Source organism: Cynocephalus volans, chromosome 9, assembly GCF_027409185.1.
Source record: "Cynocephalus volans isolate mCynVol1 chromosome 9, mCynVol1.pri, whole genome shotgun sequence".
Lineage (NCBI taxonomy): Eukaryota > Metazoa > Chordata > Mammalia > Dermoptera > Cynocephalidae > Cynocephalus > Cynocephalus volans.
In genome coordinates, this window is record NC_084468.1 from 75,411,286 (window position 1) to 75,431,262 (window position 19,977).

Sequence of the window (19,977 nt, forward strand, 5' to 3'; positions counted from 1 at the left end):
TTTCTGCATAACTCCAAAACTATCCATTTTCCTTAAGAAGACATTATAAAAGTTAGGAAGAAATGTAAAAATTAGCATGCCCCAAATAAAAGAAGAGGGATCACAGATTTGTAATCATGGTTCTCCCTTATAAAAGTATGATAGTTTATATTCTTCTTAGTTCCTCCAACAGACAAAGAAATGATGGTGCTACTCCTACCCCAAACTAGTCCTTCAGTTTTGCTAAATTCTTTTTTTGGTCATAACTTATTCACCTTTCTGTGTTTTTCAGACTTTTCAAATCAAACTCTCTTTGCATTTGACTTATTCCTTAGTTTCTTTTCTGGGTAAAATATATGAGAGGACATATGCATATATAAAAAGATAGGCAGCAAAATCATGATAGATTGTTATTTTAGTCAAGACTCTTTTACTAACAAATCAACACTAGTTTGCCTGAGCAAAAAGTGAAATTTCCAAAGTGGTTCTACAATATAAAAATTTCACCTATACTCCTAAATTAAAACTAGAATTTATGGGATTCTTAAAATGCTCTGACCCTAGTCATCTATGTTTACAACAGTTTATCTTCAGCATACCCACACCTATTCCTGGATCAAACTCAAAGCTTAAGACATGCACAAAAGAAAAATTAGGTAAAAGTATAATGAAATATGTGATTTTGGTGTCAGATATATGCTAGTGCCACTGGATCTGTGAGGAAATATTATATCCCTCTTATTGCTCATATTACATTCTTTTGGGCTGTATCAAGTCAGTTTGAAAAAGATGAACACATTCAATTGATTTTATGTTTTTTTCCCCAGAAATCCTGCCGGACGAACAGGACTGGTTGGTCGGGGGCTTTTGGGGCGATGGGGCCCAAATCATGCTGCAGATCCCATCATAACTAGGTAAGAAACAAAACATTTTAGTAGCAAAGAGCTAAGTGATCAGAAAAATACAGACTGTAACTATGTGTGTACATATATACTTACATGCATATATGTATACCTATGTGTTTATGTATACACACATGAATATATACATACATTTGCACACATACATGTATATTTTTACACACATTATGTATATAATCTGTGTTTTAAAGGGTCTATATATAAAATTATAGTAATGTGATTTAAATGTAAAGCTGTCGTTTTATGTTGTATATGTAGGTTAGACATTAATCTAAACAAAGTTAATTCACCAGATATTTATTGAGCGTCTGTAAAAAGTATAAGTATCCTAAGTTTTGGTTCCCTGTCATTAAAAAGCTATGGTTTCATTTGCAAGATGGAAAATATGAAATAAGAAAACATGTCAAATGTGATCAAGTAATATGGGTGATACAAGATGCTTTAGAAGATTTGTTGTGGGGCATGACAATGGTAAACTGGAGGATCCAAGAAGGCATTATGAAGGAGGTAGATATGAGCTGAACTTGAATCTTGGGTAGGAGATAGGAGGAGGCGTAAGGAAAAAGATTTGTAGTATATATATATATTTGAGTATTGAGGGACAATGAGAAGATCAGCTTGATTGAAATAAAAGATTCTTAGAAGAGTGGGTGTTAAATAAAACTTAAAAATTAATTTTCATGCAATTCTATTGTGACAATGCCGCACTCTAACCAACTGACAGTATCTTAGTATTTTTTTTCTTTTTTTGTGGCTGGCTGGTATGGGGATCTGAACCCTTGACTTCAGTGTTATGAGGCTGTGCTCTAACCAACTGAGCTGACCAGCCAGCCCATTCATGTGGTGTTACAAGGCTGGTTGTAACCAACTGAACTAATCAGCCAGCCACAATGTTGGTTTTTTTTGGCTGCTGGCTGGTATGAGGATCTGAACCTGTGATGCTATTAGGCTGCACTCTAACCAACTGAGCTAATCGGCCCTCCTCTATTGTGGAAAATAATAAATGCCAAAGTTAAGGAGTATCAGCTGGAGTCATTGAAGGTTTCAGAATAGGTGAAAGGCATTCTTCTGAGGCAGACCTATTTGGTAAGCCAAATCATATTCAGAAGGTCCCTTGTAAGTATGAATTAGAATATTTTATTTATTTACTTTTAAGCTTTCTTTACTGATGAACTCCCTCCGCACGTGGAATTGTCACTTTCCTTCTTTAAATAATGCAAATACCCTCAATATTGTTATTTTTTTAGTTTTGGTATTTTGTGGCCTTCCTTTCTTCAAGGAGACTTTGTTTTTCTCTGATAGGAGATATAATAATGATTTGATAGTTTAATTTCTAGGAAGTCAGCTTATTTACCTTATTTTCAAGTTACTGGAAGAGGCACCAGTACTTACCCTGTCATATTCTCTTACTTGGCCTCTTATTTCCCCTGTCAAAAGAGGTCTTTACCCCATCCCAAATTTCGTCTTCCATCTATTCATCCATCCACCCGCCCATCCACCTACCTACTAACTTATCTACCTACCAATCTACCTATCTACCCATCTACAATTTTCTTAGCACCTTTATGGTTTAAATGAGATGGGAAGAGTTAATATATTCTTATGAGTGACCTTAAGTAAAAAATATTAATGGCATTACCTTTCCAATTGTGGTGAGGCTGACTAAAAACAGGAAGGTGTGAAAATTCGAAGAAGGGGTGTAATGCTAATAAGGGGACAAGAATCAGAAAAATGAAGCCAGGGACTTGAAAGTTAGCATCTAATTAGCTTATCTTTATCTATTGTGGACTAAATAGTGGCAGGGAGCACATGTGTGGTGATTGTGTGTCAAGTTGTTTTGAAATGGTAGACTTTTCGAGCTTAACTCTGTCATATGGATAAGAGAATGGAAGGCTTACAGATGGATAGTCCCAGGCTGTAGAAGAGCCCACAGGTGGCAGTGTCTAGCTTTCAGCTTTTCTCTTAGTTGAAGTTCTTTGTCATCTCAATAACGCATATATTAATTGATGAGTTCCTCTCAATTGATGAGTGGCAGTAGAAATGGATGGAAGAGAAGAATGAAAGATATTGAAAGAAGAAACCACAAGACTTAAATGAATTATTAAAAAATATCACTTTTCTCTAGGCATTCTGCTAGGTACTATTATTAACACTTGTTTCTCACAAAAACCCCTTTATGAATAGGTGTTAATATGTCTTTTTTATAGATTTGGAAATGGAGACTCATTGGGGTTAAGTGACTTGCCTAAATCCTGTAGATCTGAAATTTGAATCAAGGGTATGTGGCTGTAAATATTGTGCCTTTTCCTTTACACCAGTATTTTTCTAGTAAATATTTGTAAGAATCACCTAAGTACTTTTAAAGCAAAGATTCCTTCCCCCTTTCAAGTACTTCATGATTCAAAACAGCTTTGTATACTACAGAATTTCACAAACATTCCTGTTGAGAATCTCCAGGCAAGTGCTAAATTTTCAGATTTCCAAGTAACTCTCCTAGAAATTTCCCAGTTAACAGTTATTTGAAGTTCCTTTAAATCCTTTAAAGTCAAAATGAGGTGGGAAGTGTTAATATATTATTGTGAATAAACTCAGGTCAAATAATTAGTGACAGTATCATTTTCTTTTCAGTTTTAGTTAAAGACAGGAAGCTGTGTACCATTAGAAGAGGGGAGGGAATACCAGTAGGGCATAGGAATATCATTGATATTCAGTAAAGGTTAATTAATTAAGATGGTACATTACTTATGTTATATCAAGAAATTTTGTTGTAAATCTGGTGATGAAATATTTATTACTAATAAAGTAGATAGCAGGAAACTACTCTGCTTAAAATCCTTAAATGAGTCCCTTCAGAATAAAAGCTGAGAACATAAACATGATATGCAAGCTTGCTCATCATCTCTCTGGCCCTGCCTTCGTGCCCTGCAGCATCTCTCTCTGTTCTGTTTCTCATCCCTATTCCCTAGCCATCACTGACTGACTGACTGGCTAGATGAGGAGCAGAGAGTCTGTGTTAAGTATTTGTTTTCCCAGCTCCTTGCATGTGATGTGTAGTAGGTGCCAGGAGATATTTATGGGTGAACAGAGCCATCATTCACCTTCTTATCCCTTCTCTTAACTAATTAGTATAAACATTCTGTTTGTTTGACTTAAGTAGAATGGTATAGTGATTAAGAGAACAGATTCTGAAACCGGGTTGCCTGTGTTCAAGTCTTGGTTTACTCCCTTATTAACACTGCAGTCTTGGGCAAGTTATCTAACTTCTCTGTGCCTCATTTTCCATATCTGTAAAATAAAGATAAAAATACAACTTTTTATAGGGCTGTTTTGAGGCTTAAATGAATAAATACATTAAAGCACTTAGAATAGTATATAGCACTTAGAAAGGTTTATAAGTGTTATATAAATACTGTAAAATAAGTGCTGTATGAGAGGTCTTCAAAAAGTTCATGGAAAATGCTTTTTATGAAGATCTGTGTATGGATTTCAAAATTTTTTTGCACCAAAATAAACTCATACTAACTTGTTATAATATGTTTAAACAGGATCTAGTTTGAGGAACTTAGGAGAATAAGATGTGATTTTGAAAAGAGCCCCTATCAGAGCAATGTGAATTCTGCTAAAATTGAACAAACATCAAATTTATGGTGAAGCCTGGGTGAAATCACTGATGCTTTACAAAAAGTTTATGGGGCCAGTGACCCAAAGATATCAACAGTTTGCAAATGGATAACCCATTTTTTTTCTTTTTTTTTTTTTTTTTGGCGGGGGGTGGCTGGCCAGTACAGGGATCCGAACCCGTGACCTTGGTGTTACCAGCACCACGCTTTCCCAAGTGAGCTAACCGACCAGCCCGGATAACTCATCTTAAGAAGGATGAAACGATGTTGAAGATGAAGCCCACAGCGGCACCGTCCACATCAATTTGCAAGGAAAAAGTTAATCTTGTTTGTGCCCTAACTGAAGAGGACCAATGATTAACAGCAGAAACAATAGTCAACACTGTAGACATCTCAATTGGTTCAGCTTATACGCTTCTCACTGAAAAATTAAAGTTGAGCAGACTTTCCACTCTGTGGGTGTCAAAACTATTTCACCCAGATCAGCTTCAGACAAGAGCAGAACTTTCAATGGAATTTTAAACAAGTGGAAGCATTTCTTTGAAGAATTGTAGCAGGAGATGACACATGGCTTTACTAGTAGGATCCTGAAGACAAAGCACAATCAAAGCCATGGCTACCAAGAGGTAGTAGTGGTCTAGTCAAAGCAAAAGCAGACTGGTCAAGAGCAAACGTCATGGCATCAGTTTTTTTGGATGCTCAAGGCATTTGCTTGTTGACTTTCTGGAGGGCCAAAGAACAATAATGTCTGCTGATTATGAGAGTGGTTTGAGAAAGTCAAAGCTTTAGCATAAAAGTGCCTTGGGAAATCTTCACCAGACAGTCCTTCTCCACCACAACAATTCTCCTGCTCATTCCTCTCATGAAAGAAGGGCAATTTTGTGAGAGTTTTGATGGGAAATCACTAAGCATCCACCTTACAGTCCTGATTTGGCTCCTTCTGACTTTTTGTTTTCTTATCTTAAAAAATCTTTAAAAAGGCACCCATTTTTTCTTCTGTTACTGATGTAAAAAAGGCTGCATTGACACGGTTAAATTCTCAGGACTCTCAGCTGTTTAGGAATGGACTAAATGGCTGGTGTCATCACTTACAAAAAAGTGTTTTAAGCTTGATGGAGCTTATGTTGAGAAATGAAGTTTATATTTTTATTTTTATCTTTTAATTCCATTACCACAAACTTTTTGAAGTTTCCTTATATAAATGGCTTTTTAAAAATAAAAATCTGTCCTCTCTCTATTCTCACTGTCTCTGCCTTCAGTCCTGTCCTCATCATCCTTTACATGGATGATAGTAACAGTCTTCTAGCTGGTCTTCTTGCCTCCAGTCTTGCTTCCCTCCACACCAGTCTGCACGCTTTTGTCAAAGTGAGTGAGCTTTCTAAAATACAAATTGTTAAGAATTTCCTCTGGCTCTCTAAGCAGATGAATTTGATGAATCCTATGAAAAAAAACCCTTTGCCTATTTCTTCAGGTGATCTCCCATCTTTTCCCTCGATAATGCCCTTGGTGCCAGATACCTCATAGATGTTGTTTCTTGAACACATTATTTTATTTTATGACTTCGTTCCTTGCTTATGTTATTCCTTTGTCTGGCATCTTAAAAACAGATGTTGTTTTCTTATACTAATTATTCTTTCATTTCTGTTTACTCATCAGACTGTCACCCTGTCTTATACTTTATTTACGTACATGTCTAGCTCCACTGCTAGACTATGAGTTCTTTCAGGAGAGGAATTATGGGTTAGATATGGCAGACAACTACTACATAAAGAAATTTGGAAACTTATATCCAAACTAGTGTATTTCATGGGGTCTCGTGCAGATTGATGTTTAGATCATAGACTTTCTTTTTTGAAATAGTATTAGAAGTTCAAAATGTTTGTCTTTGCATAAAAGACCGTAAGAACAATTCTTAAAATTGGGAGTGAAGGTAAAAAAGGGGAAGGAGAGATTTATGAACATCTCTGGGAAAGAGACTGTGGTCAAAAAAAAGGGTTTTTGATATTAACATTGCCTTGATACTTTTTACAAAACAATATGCAATTCAATTCAAAATATAAAATTAAATTAAAGGATAGAGTGATTTTTTTTCTGTATTAAAGTGGGTATAAAGATTGAGAAGCCCTGCTTTTAACATGAGTTGAAACTATCATACAATCTGCTTTTCTGATAACAGGGTGAACTGTTAAAAGCACACATTACCAGGTCTTTTTCACCAACCATAATTTTTAATAAGGATCCTTGGACTTTAGTAAAAAAAAAGTTTTACAACACTTCTTTTAAATTCTGTTCCACTTTTAAACTTTTTTGATACTACTATAAGTAGTAAAAACTGTTTATATCCTGAATTTTCATTACAGAGAATACAGTATCCTTTATGTAAAATAGATATTTGTCCTGGTTTGTAACAGTGCTAAATATAGAATATTTCTAATAAAAAACGATAGTATTTTATAAAACCAACTGATTTGAGGTAAATTTATGTATACTCTGTTATAAAGAAAAATACATTTTTATAACTTTGTTTCAAGCTTGAGGTGGAACCTTGGTCTTTGTTCTAAATCATTTAAGATCTTGCATTACTATTCACAGGTGGAAAAGGGATAGCAGTGGAAATAAAATCACCCACCCTGTTTCTGGGAAACATATCTTACAGTTTGTTGCAATAAAAAGGAAAGATTGTGGAGAATGGGCAATCCCAGGGGTGAGTATTAAATTAATGTTTAAGTTCTTTTTAGTTCCTTTTTTTACTACAAGATTATTGTATGTGGATCTTTTCTACTCCATCTATCCTCCATTCCTTCGTACTTCAATTAGTACGTTTTTTGTCTCTCATTGTTGCAGTAAAGTGTCATCATAATAACAAGTTTAGGCTATAATACAAGGCTGGCGGTATCTGAGTCTAATTCTAACACCCTTGGAAAAGAACATGGTCTTTGGAGTTAGATCTAGGCTGTTCTGGCCTTTCCACTTGCATCTTGGTGATATGGAATTCAAGTCCTCATCTTTAAAGTAAAGATAATCTGTTATAACACCAAGGTTAAGGGTTCAGATTCCCATACTGGCCAACTGCTAAAAAATAAATAAGTAAATGAATAAATAAAGATAATCATATGTAATTCACAGGATTACTAGAAATAGTTTATAAACACCTGGTATATAGAAAGCATCATTAATGTTGGGTCCTATTTCAGAACTGCAAAAATGACTTTTTTCTTTGTAGGATAGAAAGGGAATAGAAATAAAGATCTCATCTGACTCTGATAAACACTTAAGCTAATTTCTATGAGCCAAATAGTCAAACTTCCCTTATACTGAGTGCAATAACATAATAATGATTTCATCATAGGCTCTTACATTTTTAGTGTCATTTGAAATTCTGATCAATTTGGGAACTGTATCATTGATATCATTTGGAGAGTTATTCACCTAATCAATGTATTTTGAGTATCTTCCTTTTGTCAGCTAATGTTTTGTACGTTGAGGATATAACAGAGCAACATAAACAAACATTCTGTGTTTTGGTGCCCACATTCCAGTGGGAGAGACAAATAATATGTAAATAAATTAGATATGTTGTATGTTAGAAGGGAATAATTACTAAGAAAAAAATCTAAAAATAAGGGGACTAGGAAGTGTTTTCTAATTTTAGATAGGGCAGTTAGAGAAGGCCTCCTGGAGAAGGTGACATTTGAGTAAAGATCTGAAGGTGGTAAATGAGTGAACCATGTGGATATCTGGGGAAAAGCACCCTGGATAGAGGTAATGGCAGATGCAAAGCCTCTCGGGTGGGAGTGTGTCTTGCATGTCCTGAGAGTAGGGGTCAGTGTGGCTGGAATGGCATGAACAGTGGGGCGAGAATCAATTTGCTGTATTCTTTCTTGCCTCCAGGACTTCTTTCCTTAGTTTGAGTTTGGAAAGTACCAGGAAATGAGTTTGGTTGGCTTAGTTTGCCAAAGGCTGACCTTGGAGCAATCACTGTGGCCAAATATATGAGGTACTTTTATTGGCTGCTTCTATTAGAAACAAATGACCTAGAGAAGAGCATAACACAGAGGAATAGGATCATTATTATGGGAAGATGGACTAATAAATGTCTACTGTACCATTCAATAAATATTTATTAAATGAATCAAAGCTTTTTACTTTTTTTAAAAAAATGTGACCCTTAGGGGATGGTGGATGCAGGAGAGAAGATTAGTGCCACACTGAAAAGAGAATTTGGTGAGGAAGCTCTCAACTCCTTACAGAAATCCAGTGCTGAAAAGAAAGAAATAGAGGAACAGTTGCACAAACTCTTCAGCCAAGAACATCTGGTGGTAAGACATGGTCATTCTTAGAAGCCATTTAGTCCTGTGGATTAATGGGAATGATTTAAAGTTCACCTGGAAATCTCATAGATCCAGTGGAATATTTGTATGTTTAGAATACATATTCAAAAAACAACTTAAATTGTAGATCTTCACTGTAAATAGATTTCTATTTAAAAATTTTATAGCCCAACTTTTGGTCAATTGTATCTTTTTTTTTTGGCAGCTGGCCAGTAACAGGGATCGAACCCTGAATCTTGGTGTTATCAACACGATGCTCTAACCGACTGAGCTAACCAGCCAGTCTCCTTTATTGTTTATTAAAATACTTTTTTCCTCTTAGTCTTTCTTTAGACTGTGTATGAGCTAATGTGACCAATAAGTTATTTTCTTATATACTGAGTACCCATGCAACAGAAAACCTTTTAACCTTTTTTTTTTGCATGCATGAATTCAGCTTTCTCTGAAAGGACATTTACATTTTAAGTTAGGTTATACAGAGTTTTTCTGATTGATAACTATTTGTCTCATGTCTGTTTTGTCTATATACCCTCCATGATTTTTTAAAAATACCATATATGTGCACTAATAATTAGGAAAAGAGTAGATTTTCTTTTCTTTTTTGTTGCTTTTGTTTGGATTGCTTTAGTTTCTTTCCAGAATTGGGATTTCTTAGTTATTTATATTGTCTAGATTTTGGGGGGTCACATTTGTGTTAGATAACTAGATCCAAATCTTTTTATGTATTAATACCTTAAGTATTAATCTTTAGTTTTATTTATAGATATCCTTTGTTTAACTAGAAGGATCTACCTTTGTATTTCTGAAACTATAATTATAGAAGTTATTAAAACAGATAAATACTTAAAGTATGGATCCTTTTTAAAAATTATATGGCTCAAATTTGACTATTCTCAAATTCTGAAATTAGAGTCTTGAGGTGTTGAGGGTTTTGTGAATTCTAAAGCTTCCTCAAAAGAGAATATTGTTGCCTGGGAAATTTAAAGCACACATATGGAATGCTGCATTTCAGGTTCCAGGATATTTACATTTTTTTAATTTTGGAAAAAACATAAAATATACCATCTTAACCATTTTTAACCATACAGTTTGGTAATGTAAGTATGTTCATATTGTTGTGCAACAGGATATTTACATTTCTGAATCTAGTGAAGGTAAATGCTTCTGCTGTACCCTAGACTTTTCACTTAGACTTTTTTTTAATCTGCCTCCTTTTAAAAATAGATATATAAGGGATATGTTGATGATCCTCGAAACACTGATAACGCATGGATGGAGACAGAAGCTGTGAACTACCATGATGAAACAGGTAATTTTATACTTATATTTATTAATCTGACTGGGATTGGAGAATCAATTAAGCCAAGGAGCCTGGTAGGGCATGGTTAAATCTGGAATATTTGGCACCATAGCCCAATTAACTATTGATTGTAGGACTGTGTTTATATAAAAGCAAATTTGTTGGTATTAAAAATACACAGAAGAAAGCCTCAAAAGTGTTATCGCCAGTGAGTGGGAAAAACACACTGTTTTTCCTCTGCTTCCACAGCACATCAGCAACTCAGAAGACCAACTTCTGTGACAAATTGTGTGGGGATTTCTCCCCTCTGGCGAGCAAGCCAGCAGTTCTTCAGTGGACACCAGCGGGGTGTCCTCCAGTTCAATTCCGACACTATCTACCTGGAGATAGTGTCACTTGCACAGGGTGAGGGCTCTGTCCCCAGGACTGCCACCCACATTACATGTCATTTCCAAGTGTAGGCCTCTGGAACTTCTAACCAACCAGTTCTAAATCAAGTTTCCCACAACCCCTTCCATGGGTTCGATGGGTTTGGTTTGCTTGAATGTCTCACAGAACTCAGGGAAACACATACTTATCTTTACTGGTTTATTCTTAAGGATATTACAAAAGATATAGATGAAGAGATGCATAGACAACGTATGGGGGAAAGGGCCTTTTCCAGTTGAACAACCCTCCAGGAAGTTCCATGTATGTGTTCAGCTTTCTGGAAGCTCTCCGAACCCAGTTCTCTTTGGTTTTTATGGAAACTTCATCACATAGGCATAATTGATTAAATTATTAGCCATTGATGATTAGCTTAACCTTCAATCCCTCTCCCTTCCCAGAGGTTGTGGGGTGGATTGGAAGTCCCACCTTTGTCTTTTCTGTAACCAGCCCCCATCCTGAAGTTTCCTAGAGGCTGACAGCTATCATCAGCATACCAAATGACTCATATCACTGGAGGTTTTAAGGATTTCAGGAGTTGTCTGTCAGGAGATGGGTATGAAGATCAAATGCATATTTTTTTACAATATTTCACGATATTTCACAATATCACAGAGAGTGACTGAATTTCTTTAATCTGTTGGTAGCATTTGAAATTAAGGTTAAATTTGTGGGCTAAAATTATGTGCTTTAAAGTTGTCAAATTATTTATATAGTATGATTCCATTTGGGTAAAATAAAAACAGAAACAACTGGGGATTTGAGTGGGAAGTATGGCAATGATAAAGGAAATAGGTTTTATATCTGTCTTAATGTTTGAAATATTTTTATAATAAGCATGCATTATTAAGACATTGAACAATACAAAAAATATTCTAAGTACTGAAAAAATTTTACAGGAATGCTTTTTCTGGTCCATAGATTTAAATTTTTGTTGGGGGGAGTCAAATCTGTTATTACCAAAACAGAGGGGAAATATGTTATCTTAAAAATTAATTACGATCTTTAATTTACACATTGAATGGCTTCTCTCAAAACATATTTTATTGCTTTTACTTTTTAAAATCACTTGATAAAAATTGCCCAATTGTCCTATATAAATATGCTGTTTACATTCCTAACAATGATTGAGAGCAATTATTTTTTATTTATTGATAACTATAGTTAGAAATATTTAATAAATGTATTTGTACAATTTATTATTATTATTTTTTATTTTTATTTTTTTCTTTCTTTTTTTTTTTTTTTTTTAAATTTTATTTTGTCGATATACATTGTGGCTGATTATTGCTCCCCATCACCAAAACCTCCCTCCCTTCTCCCTCCCCCCTCCCCCCCAACAATGTCCTTTCTGTTTGCTTGTCGTATCAACTTCAAATAATTGTAGTTGTTATATCTTCTTCCCCCCCCCCCCCCGGTTTGTGTGTGTGTGTGTGTGTGTGTGTGTGTGTGTGTGTGTGTGTGTGTGAATTTATATATTAATTTTTAGCTCCCACCAATAAGTGAGAACATGTGGTATTTCTCTTTCTGTGCCTGTACAGTTTATAAATAAAATTATAAATATTTTTTTTTATGGTTTCTGGTTTGGCGTCGTGCCTAGAAAAATCTACTTACCTTAAGACTATAAAGTGAGTCACCTTTTTTTTTACATTTAAGTCTCTAATCCCTCTGGAATTTCTTTTGATATTAGGCTTCATACTCACATTTAACATGATATCTTTATTTTTAGGGATAATATTCTTATTTTTTTTAAAGAGAAAAGCTTTCTTATTGGTGCCTCTACCTAAAATTTAGGAACTTGGTTGAAATTTGAGCATTTTGGAATATTCTAATTTTTAATTCACTTGGCCACCTAATACAATGATGATTTATGATTATTTTTAGTAAAAATACTTGAAGACAGAGTTATGCTGAAAAAGAAATGAGTAAATGAATTCCTTTTTCTTGATGGTTTTTCTTTGGTAACCAGGTGAGATAATGGATAATCTTACTCTAGAAGCTGGAGATGATGCTGGAAAAGTGAAATGGGTAGACATCAGTGAAAAACTCAAGCTTTATGCCAGTCACTCTCAATTCATCAAGCTTGTGGCAGAGAAACGAGATGCACACTGGAGCGAGGACTCTGAAACTGACTGCCATGGGTTATAGCTTGTGGTCTCCACATAAGCCAAAGGCCAATAAAGGAGCATGTGCTAAAAAGAAGGTGATATCACAGAACTCATACTGTAAATAGGGCAGAGTAGATCACTTGGAAATTATTTTATTCACTTTTCAAAACATTTGCATGTAGAAGTTTTTGCATTGGAGTAAAATGAGTAAGTACGAAATGGAAGATAGAATTTTCAGCTTTCTGGTCAAAAGAAATATAAATAGTCATGTTTTGTATGTATTGTATTTAAACATGGTTTAAATCAAATTCAAACAACTGATGCTCTTGAAGAATTATAATCGTAATAAAGATCAATTCCTGATCTGCCATAACTTCTGCTTTCCATCTAGTTCTTGTTTGTTAATTATTTTTTCCCCCAATAATCTTCTGAGGCCTCAAGGATGTTCCTTCATCAAGCTCCTTTAGGAGGAGCAGCACCATAGGCTGTATAGTTTAATGTCTGATCTTATTTTTCTTTAAATTATTTGCTTCTCATTTTGCTTTATATGATCTTGTTGAAGCTGATTTCAAAAGTGGAAACTGAGTATTCTTGACTTTAGGCTCATCAGTTTATGAGGAAATTTCTGTCACTCTTTTAGTCAGTAAAGATCAAGATTAATAAACAAGAGCTCATATTGTCATTTTCAAAAATTTTGAATTTAAAAATATGTCCAAGTGTAGAGCTAGGACTGGGTCTGGAGCTCACAGACCCCTCAAGCCCGTTGTCCAGACTGGGTCACAAACTCTTCACATGCAGGTGTACGAGCTAGGTAACTGGAAAAAAGGTCCTTGGAGCTTTGGTTGAAGAAAGAGTAGTCTTTATTCAGCACACACACACATCTAAGAGCTAAGCAGTTCATAGAGAACTCAAAACTTGACTGCTACTGGCAAAGTCCAAGGAAAAACTGAGCAGCTGCCAGCAAAGTAAACATGCTCTATTTTTTGATGCGAGCTCTGCTGAGCTGCTGCTTCACAAACTCAAGAATACACAATAGCAGCAAAACTAAAAAGATACATTGGTGTGCATGCACACTAACTCCACCCCCCACACCATTTGTTTACAAAGAATGTGCTGCACTACACCCAACCAGACCTAGTGCGAGGAGGCCTGATTAAACTATTCTATTTTCCCAGCCCCAGCCCTAGCTCTATACCAAGAAATTAGTAATTTAAATCAATATGTTGATTTCACTCTACTGTAACTATTGTATGTCATAAATCAATTAAAAATAGATGTTCAGAAAGGAATTGAAGTCAGGCAGGCACAGAGAGAGGTCTTTGTGAGTAAAAGTGTTTTTTTTTTAGGAAGGGCAAATTGAGAATTGAAGTAGGTTTTTGAGAGATGCACAGTTGACATTATACATCCCAGAGGAAAGGAAAGGGTTGGTGTTCTGGGGGCTCTTGGAAGCAAGGAAGAGGAAAGAAAAACAACACTATCTTGTCTCAGTGGACATGTGTATCACATTCTGAATAAGTATATCCATTGGAAAGTCCCATGATATTAACTCCTGTCAATCTGAAGTAGGGACTCTTCAGTCCGTACTTCATTCCAGTTGGACTATAGATAATGGGGTATCTGTAGAAAAGGAGGTTTAGGGGGTGGTAGGGACATGGTGGTTTTCTTCAGATATTCAGAAAAGGTATTAGACTTACTCTGTAGCAAGAGAGCAGAACTAGGGCTAAGGAAAGACAAAAGTGAGGGGGGTGGTGTGTGTGTGTGTGTGTGTGTGTGTGTGTGTGTGTGTGTGTGTGTGTGTGTGTGTGTGTGTGTGTGTGTGTGTGTGTGTGTGTGTGTGTGTGTGTGTGTTGAATTGATGTCAGAACTCCTTTGGTGGTTGAATTGATGTCAGAATTCCTTTGGTGGTAAACCTGAATTGAACTGACAGGCTTTTTTCCCCTTAGTTTTGCTGAGAAACATTATAATGTTTGATTTCATGATGCCTCAAACCCACCTAGAAGAGTAATATAAGATTTATGTACAGTATTAATTTTTTAAAGTCCATGAGACCGTGGTCTCTTGGGTATATAGTAAGGGACTTATACTTGATGAGGATGACCTGCTCATTGGGTGAGAAGCTGGATGTCTGCCTTCCAGCATGAAAGAGTCAGCTTCTACTTTTACTGTTTGGCAGGAACAAATTGCTTCTTCCTGGCGCTGAATAGAATTCTCTAAAATTGAAACTACTGTTACAAAGGCTCTTAAGAAAGTTTGATCAATTCCCTAAAAAATGACACGTTTAACAGATTCATTTGAACTGACATTAATAAAGATATTAGGTGACATTAATGAACTGACAATAAAGATATTAGGTGACATTAGTGTACTGACATTAATAAAAATATTAGGTGACATTAAAATTTTATTTAAAGTATGACTAAAGCACATGGTCTATAGATAATAAATTCTTTATGGTATTTTGGAGTTTTCAGTGGAACATTTGCAAAATGATGAAAGTACTATCAATTACAGATAAGGTAGAAGTAGATAATCTTCTGATAACTGTAAATATCCAGCACCATCTATAATAGAGAAAACCCAGATTAAAATGTTAGCTTAAAACATTCATAGAGGAGTATCTGTTCCTATATCTCTGGGTAATCTTCTCTTTATATTTACTTATGTTTTAGATATAAGGAATTTGTTTTTCTTTTAGAGACATTTAGTAAGATAAGTAGCAATAACAGATACCATTTACTGAATATCTGTATTATATTACTCAATCCTCACAACAATCTTGTGAAGTTAGATGATATTATTCCCATTTCACAGATGTAGAAATTGGTATTTAGAATGATTGCCCAAGGTTTTATTTAGTAAGGGACAGAGCCTAGTTCCAAAACGCATTCTCTATCTGTTGTATTCCTTACTAGGGTTATGAATCTTGTATGATTTTTAAGTATTAAGTAAATAAAGTCAATTTATTTAATAAATAAACTGAGTTTAAAATATATTCTTTGAAGAAACCATTTGTAATTAAGTTTATCTTATTTACACCTACTTTTATCATATTACTAATTTACCAATGTGGACACAATCCTAAGCAATTAAACTCTTATGATAAAAGTATTTTAAAGTGTATAATAGTGCTTTAAAGATATTGAGAGATTTTACTAACCATATATAACTTCTGGCGTAGTAGTGGAAGAGTTATTTCTGTCAAAATAATAATAAAGGTTATAGTTATTACATGAAAGCATTTTCACCATAATTCCTTCTTCACCTCTACCTGTGTCTCTCATTTTATGGTTATTTTATTGGTGATGCATTAATATTGTTATAATCGTGTGTGTTGAGGCTGGAAAATAATGTGATTCTGTAACATTTAAATGCTGACGAGTTGAATCCTGTACTGTCTTGTCTGCCATATAGAGCTTAATTTTTCCCACTTGGCCTCTGATGGCCTGATAGAGGTATTTGAAATGGTAAAAAGTACTAAATAAGCATTTTAGGGCAGTGAAATATGTTAGAAGGAAAACTGGGTGAAAATCCAGATTCTTTTTTAAAATTGGGATTGAGGATATTTTGATTCATCAGCTCCTCTCAAGGTAGATTAAAATAAATACATACTGTATATATTTTAATTGATGTATTCAGTTATTGAAAAAGAGATATACTTTTTACCTTTTTTTTGTCTCTACATTTTTTTTTTTTTTGGTATATATTTTAAATGAAATCAAATTTGAATGAGAGTCAAAGTAGAAGTCTCAAGGTTTGTAGCCTTTGTACCAAGCAAGCTGATGCTTTTGTGTTAAGGAAATGTGTTGCTTTGCCTTAGGTCAGCCATTTCTATGTTTGGTAGTGTCATAGTAGGCATTTCTCATTATCTACTATGAATTGTCCATAAGACAAAAATAAGCCTGAGATAAACTTACTGTTTGAAATTTCTTAACCTAATATTGCATATATTTCTGTAAACTTAGATTTTGTGAAATACCATGGGCATTATGAAAAGAACATTTTAGACCTGCAGAAATTTTGATCTAATGATCTTGGAGGGAATTGAGTTTAAAACTCATGAGTTCTAATTTGGATAGACCAATTGGATTTGATTCTGCCATATGTTTTTATTTCAGTTAAGAAGTGTTATTTTTACCTTTCCTGAAATTTATTGTCACTTACCTTTTATCAATATAATCATAGAAATAAAATCTTACCCCAAAGAAGCCCTAAAAATAAAAGAATTAATAAGAATTATCTTCAGTTTGTTAAGAAAATTTGTAATTTATAATAGCATAAAAATAAATAGGGACTTACCCCCAGTTGGTTCAAAATAGCAGTGATTAACTGTGAAGGAAGAAAAATCAATGATCAATGCTGTCAATAGTTTATTAACTTAGTGCTTGTGTAAGTTAAAATATTTCGTATATGAAGATCTTTGTTTTTATTAAAAAATTAATTCCATTTTATTAGTGTTTTATTTACATGATATAAAATTTTAAATGAAGGCACAGTATCTAGATTTCAATTCTGTTAATTCACAGAAATGCTTTCTTTGAGCTGCCTTGTAACTGTACTTATTATATTTGAAAGTTAGAAAATTGATTTGAATGGTTAAAAAACGTGTACACTTCCATATTTTTCATAAATGATGCAAATTCCCTGTGTGAATGATACTTGAACCAAAATTTTAGGGCAGCTATGAATACTTTGTTTCGAGAATTTGCTTACACATGCAGTTTTATTGGAAAAGTGTTGCTTTGTGGCTTCCATGTGGTCCTTCTGTTTTAAGAGCCTGCCAGCTTGGTCAAGAAATTGACTACTTTATCTAAAAGGTGAATTTTTCTACTTGTAGAGCTGTCTGTCTCAACGTATGTGAGAATATTTAAGCTAAACACTCTCCCAACCTTGGCAGTTCTTAGGCACGAACAAAAGCCCTGAGATAGTGTTTGTTCTCTTAGAATGCCTTTTCCTGCTCCCTGCCTTAACTAGGACTAGCGAGAGGAGAAAAATTCTTATCACTCTGTAGATATGGCAATTCTATAAGTTACTCTGTCAGGATCCTTTTCCAGGATGGGTTGTGGCCAACAGTGCTTTAAAAAAGATCGGTAATTTGAATGAGTCAGATGTCTCTGAGGAGTCAGTATTTTCTCTTGAAGAGGCCTTGGAGGTAAATTCATACATTTTACCTAAGGTCACACAGCTAATTTAATTGTACATATGAAATTGGGATCTATTCTTTCCAACCACAGGCCAGTGCTCTTTTAGCCATGTTTTGATGTAAAGGTGAACTTGCTAATTTTGTAATCACCAATAAATAATTATTGAAGGTAGTTTTCTAAAATATGTTTGGTTAGAGGTAAACTACAAGTTTTATGATTTGCCCTTTGGAAATGGACTGTAATGTTGCTTAAACAGAGTGGGTTGTGGGAAGAGCACTAGCTATTTGAACTTTAAAGACTTAGGTTCTTACTTAGGCTCAGAAGTTACCTATTTGACCTTAACTTTCTGGGTCACTTCAGCATTCTTCAAGATGTTTGACTTTTAAAAAATTTTATTTCAGTCACTCAAATGATTAAGGCCTTAACTTTCTGACATTTTAACAAATTACTTCATGTCCTGATTCTACGATACTATCAACTGTAAAATATGCCATTTTGTTAATATTAACATTTTAAAGAAAACAAGATCTGAAATTAAATGTATGTATCCATTGTGAGATGTGTCCTGATTTCAGAAATATTTCTGTAAAGTGTGTTTTAGACAGATAAATGGAATTTTGTAGTGTTATCTTTTGTAATTCTATTAAAGTATGTCTCCTATGTTTTCATTAGTGAAGATTATTAGTAACTTATTGCATAAATAAAGGGTCTCCATAAAGTTAAAAAACATATCTATTGGGATTTAGATTTGATAATCTTTAATGTATCATGTTTATGTTAATTCTTCATTAGTGAAGAAATAATGAAATCTATTTCATCCTTACTAAAGCAAGTTATTCTGTAAGCTCCAGGTCTTCTGACTCTTCTCTCTCACCTTCATCAATGATAGAAGAAATTATGTCTACGTATAGTTATGATGAATTGAATAAAAATGTAGAACTCTTCTCATGCATTGAGATTGTTTTTTGCTTTGAATTAAACAATTGTGCTTTATTTTGTGTCCCAACTAATAAAGGTCATCTTAGGTAGATGAACTGGCTCATCTTAGGTAGGGTGTTGAATGTAATATTTTTATAGACTTTATAGATTAACAGGGCAGAATATATTTACCACTATAAGATCATTAGGTGTCAGGCCCTGTAATAAAGGAAATACAATAAAAGAAGAAGTTGTAATTCAGCATTTTATTTATCATTTCTGTGTTAACATTTTATATTAGCTTGGTAAATGAAAGCATGCTTTTCAGGATTCTTAGCATTTCTAAAATTCAATCATTAAGATTCATATTCATTAATATTTTACTAAGTACCCCACTTAGTACCTGCTTCAAACTTAACTATCTCTAAGAACATATAGTCAATATGTTTTCCAGGCTCCAAACATAGCAAGGACTCCTCAGAAAGGTTGTTAAATTTATGCTTACAGGGTTGGAAAAAAGACTGTGTTATGGGATTACTTCTTGATGAAAGAAAACTTTAATAATGTTATTTCCTGTATTTGTAATAGTATCATTTAAAAACTTGGAATTAATATTCTATAATATGCAAAACTTATTTTTTGGTATGTGCCAATCAACTTCATTATATGCATTTATTATTCATTCAGTAAAACCTTTTCGAAAATAAAGTTTGAACCTTTCTTTTATACCACGACTGTAACTTTAAATATAGTTCCAAAGCATCTAGGACAAATTACATTTTGATAAGAATGTATTTTCCTCCTGCTAATGTAAGTATAACATTTTAGAGGTGAAATAGACTTCATAAATCATCTGTTTGCACCATTTTATATTATAGAAGAAGGTAAAGCTCAAAGGAGTTTAAGATTTCTCCAAAGTAGTAAATGGCAGACCTGGAGTTTTGCATCCCTGGGTTATTTGACTTCAAATTAAATACTTTTTGTACTCGTTACTGGACTCACTCCACATGACTAAGGAAAGTTTCAGGTCTTAGGTAGTTCAGTTTTCAAGGTTATGTGAGATTTGTATGTTAAATTACTCAAATCCAACAAAATATCAATAACTAATGGTCCCCCAAAGAGAATGCTAACCATTCATTCATAGTATCAAAGTTCTCTCCAATTAAATCTAGAATATTTTCAAGTTTTTGTTTTGTATTTGTCTAACTACTACCTTAAATGAAGCTTTAAGTAT

At 34.1% G+C, this 19,977-nt stretch overlaps 1 protein-coding gene across 2 annotated transcripts in view; it reads left to right on the forward strand.

The window, feature by feature from the left end:
* NUDT9 (nudix hydrolase 9) overlaps nucleotides 1–12,935 on the forward strand; it is a 48,805-nt gene extending 35,870 nt beyond the window's left edge. Inside the window, exons 4-8 of one of the 2 annotated variants that reach the window (XM_063108401.1) lie at nucleotides 807–893; nucleotides 7,112–7,223; nucleotides 8,692–8,838; nucleotides 10,075–10,159; nucleotides 12,546–12,935. In XM_063108401.1, coding sequence (XP_062964471.1) covers nucleotides 807–893; nucleotides 7,112–7,223; nucleotides 8,692–8,838; nucleotides 10,075–10,159; nucleotides 12,546–12,724 — 610 coding nt within the window. In that variant the 3' untranslated portion in view covers nucleotides 12,725–12,935. The remainder of the gene's footprint in view (nucleotides 1–806; nucleotides 894–7,111; nucleotides 7,224–8,691; nucleotides 8,839–10,074; nucleotides 10,160–12,545) is intronic. The other variant, XM_063108402.1, reaches the window with a different exon arrangement.
* Nucleotides 12,936–19,977: the final 7,042 nt, after the last annotated feature.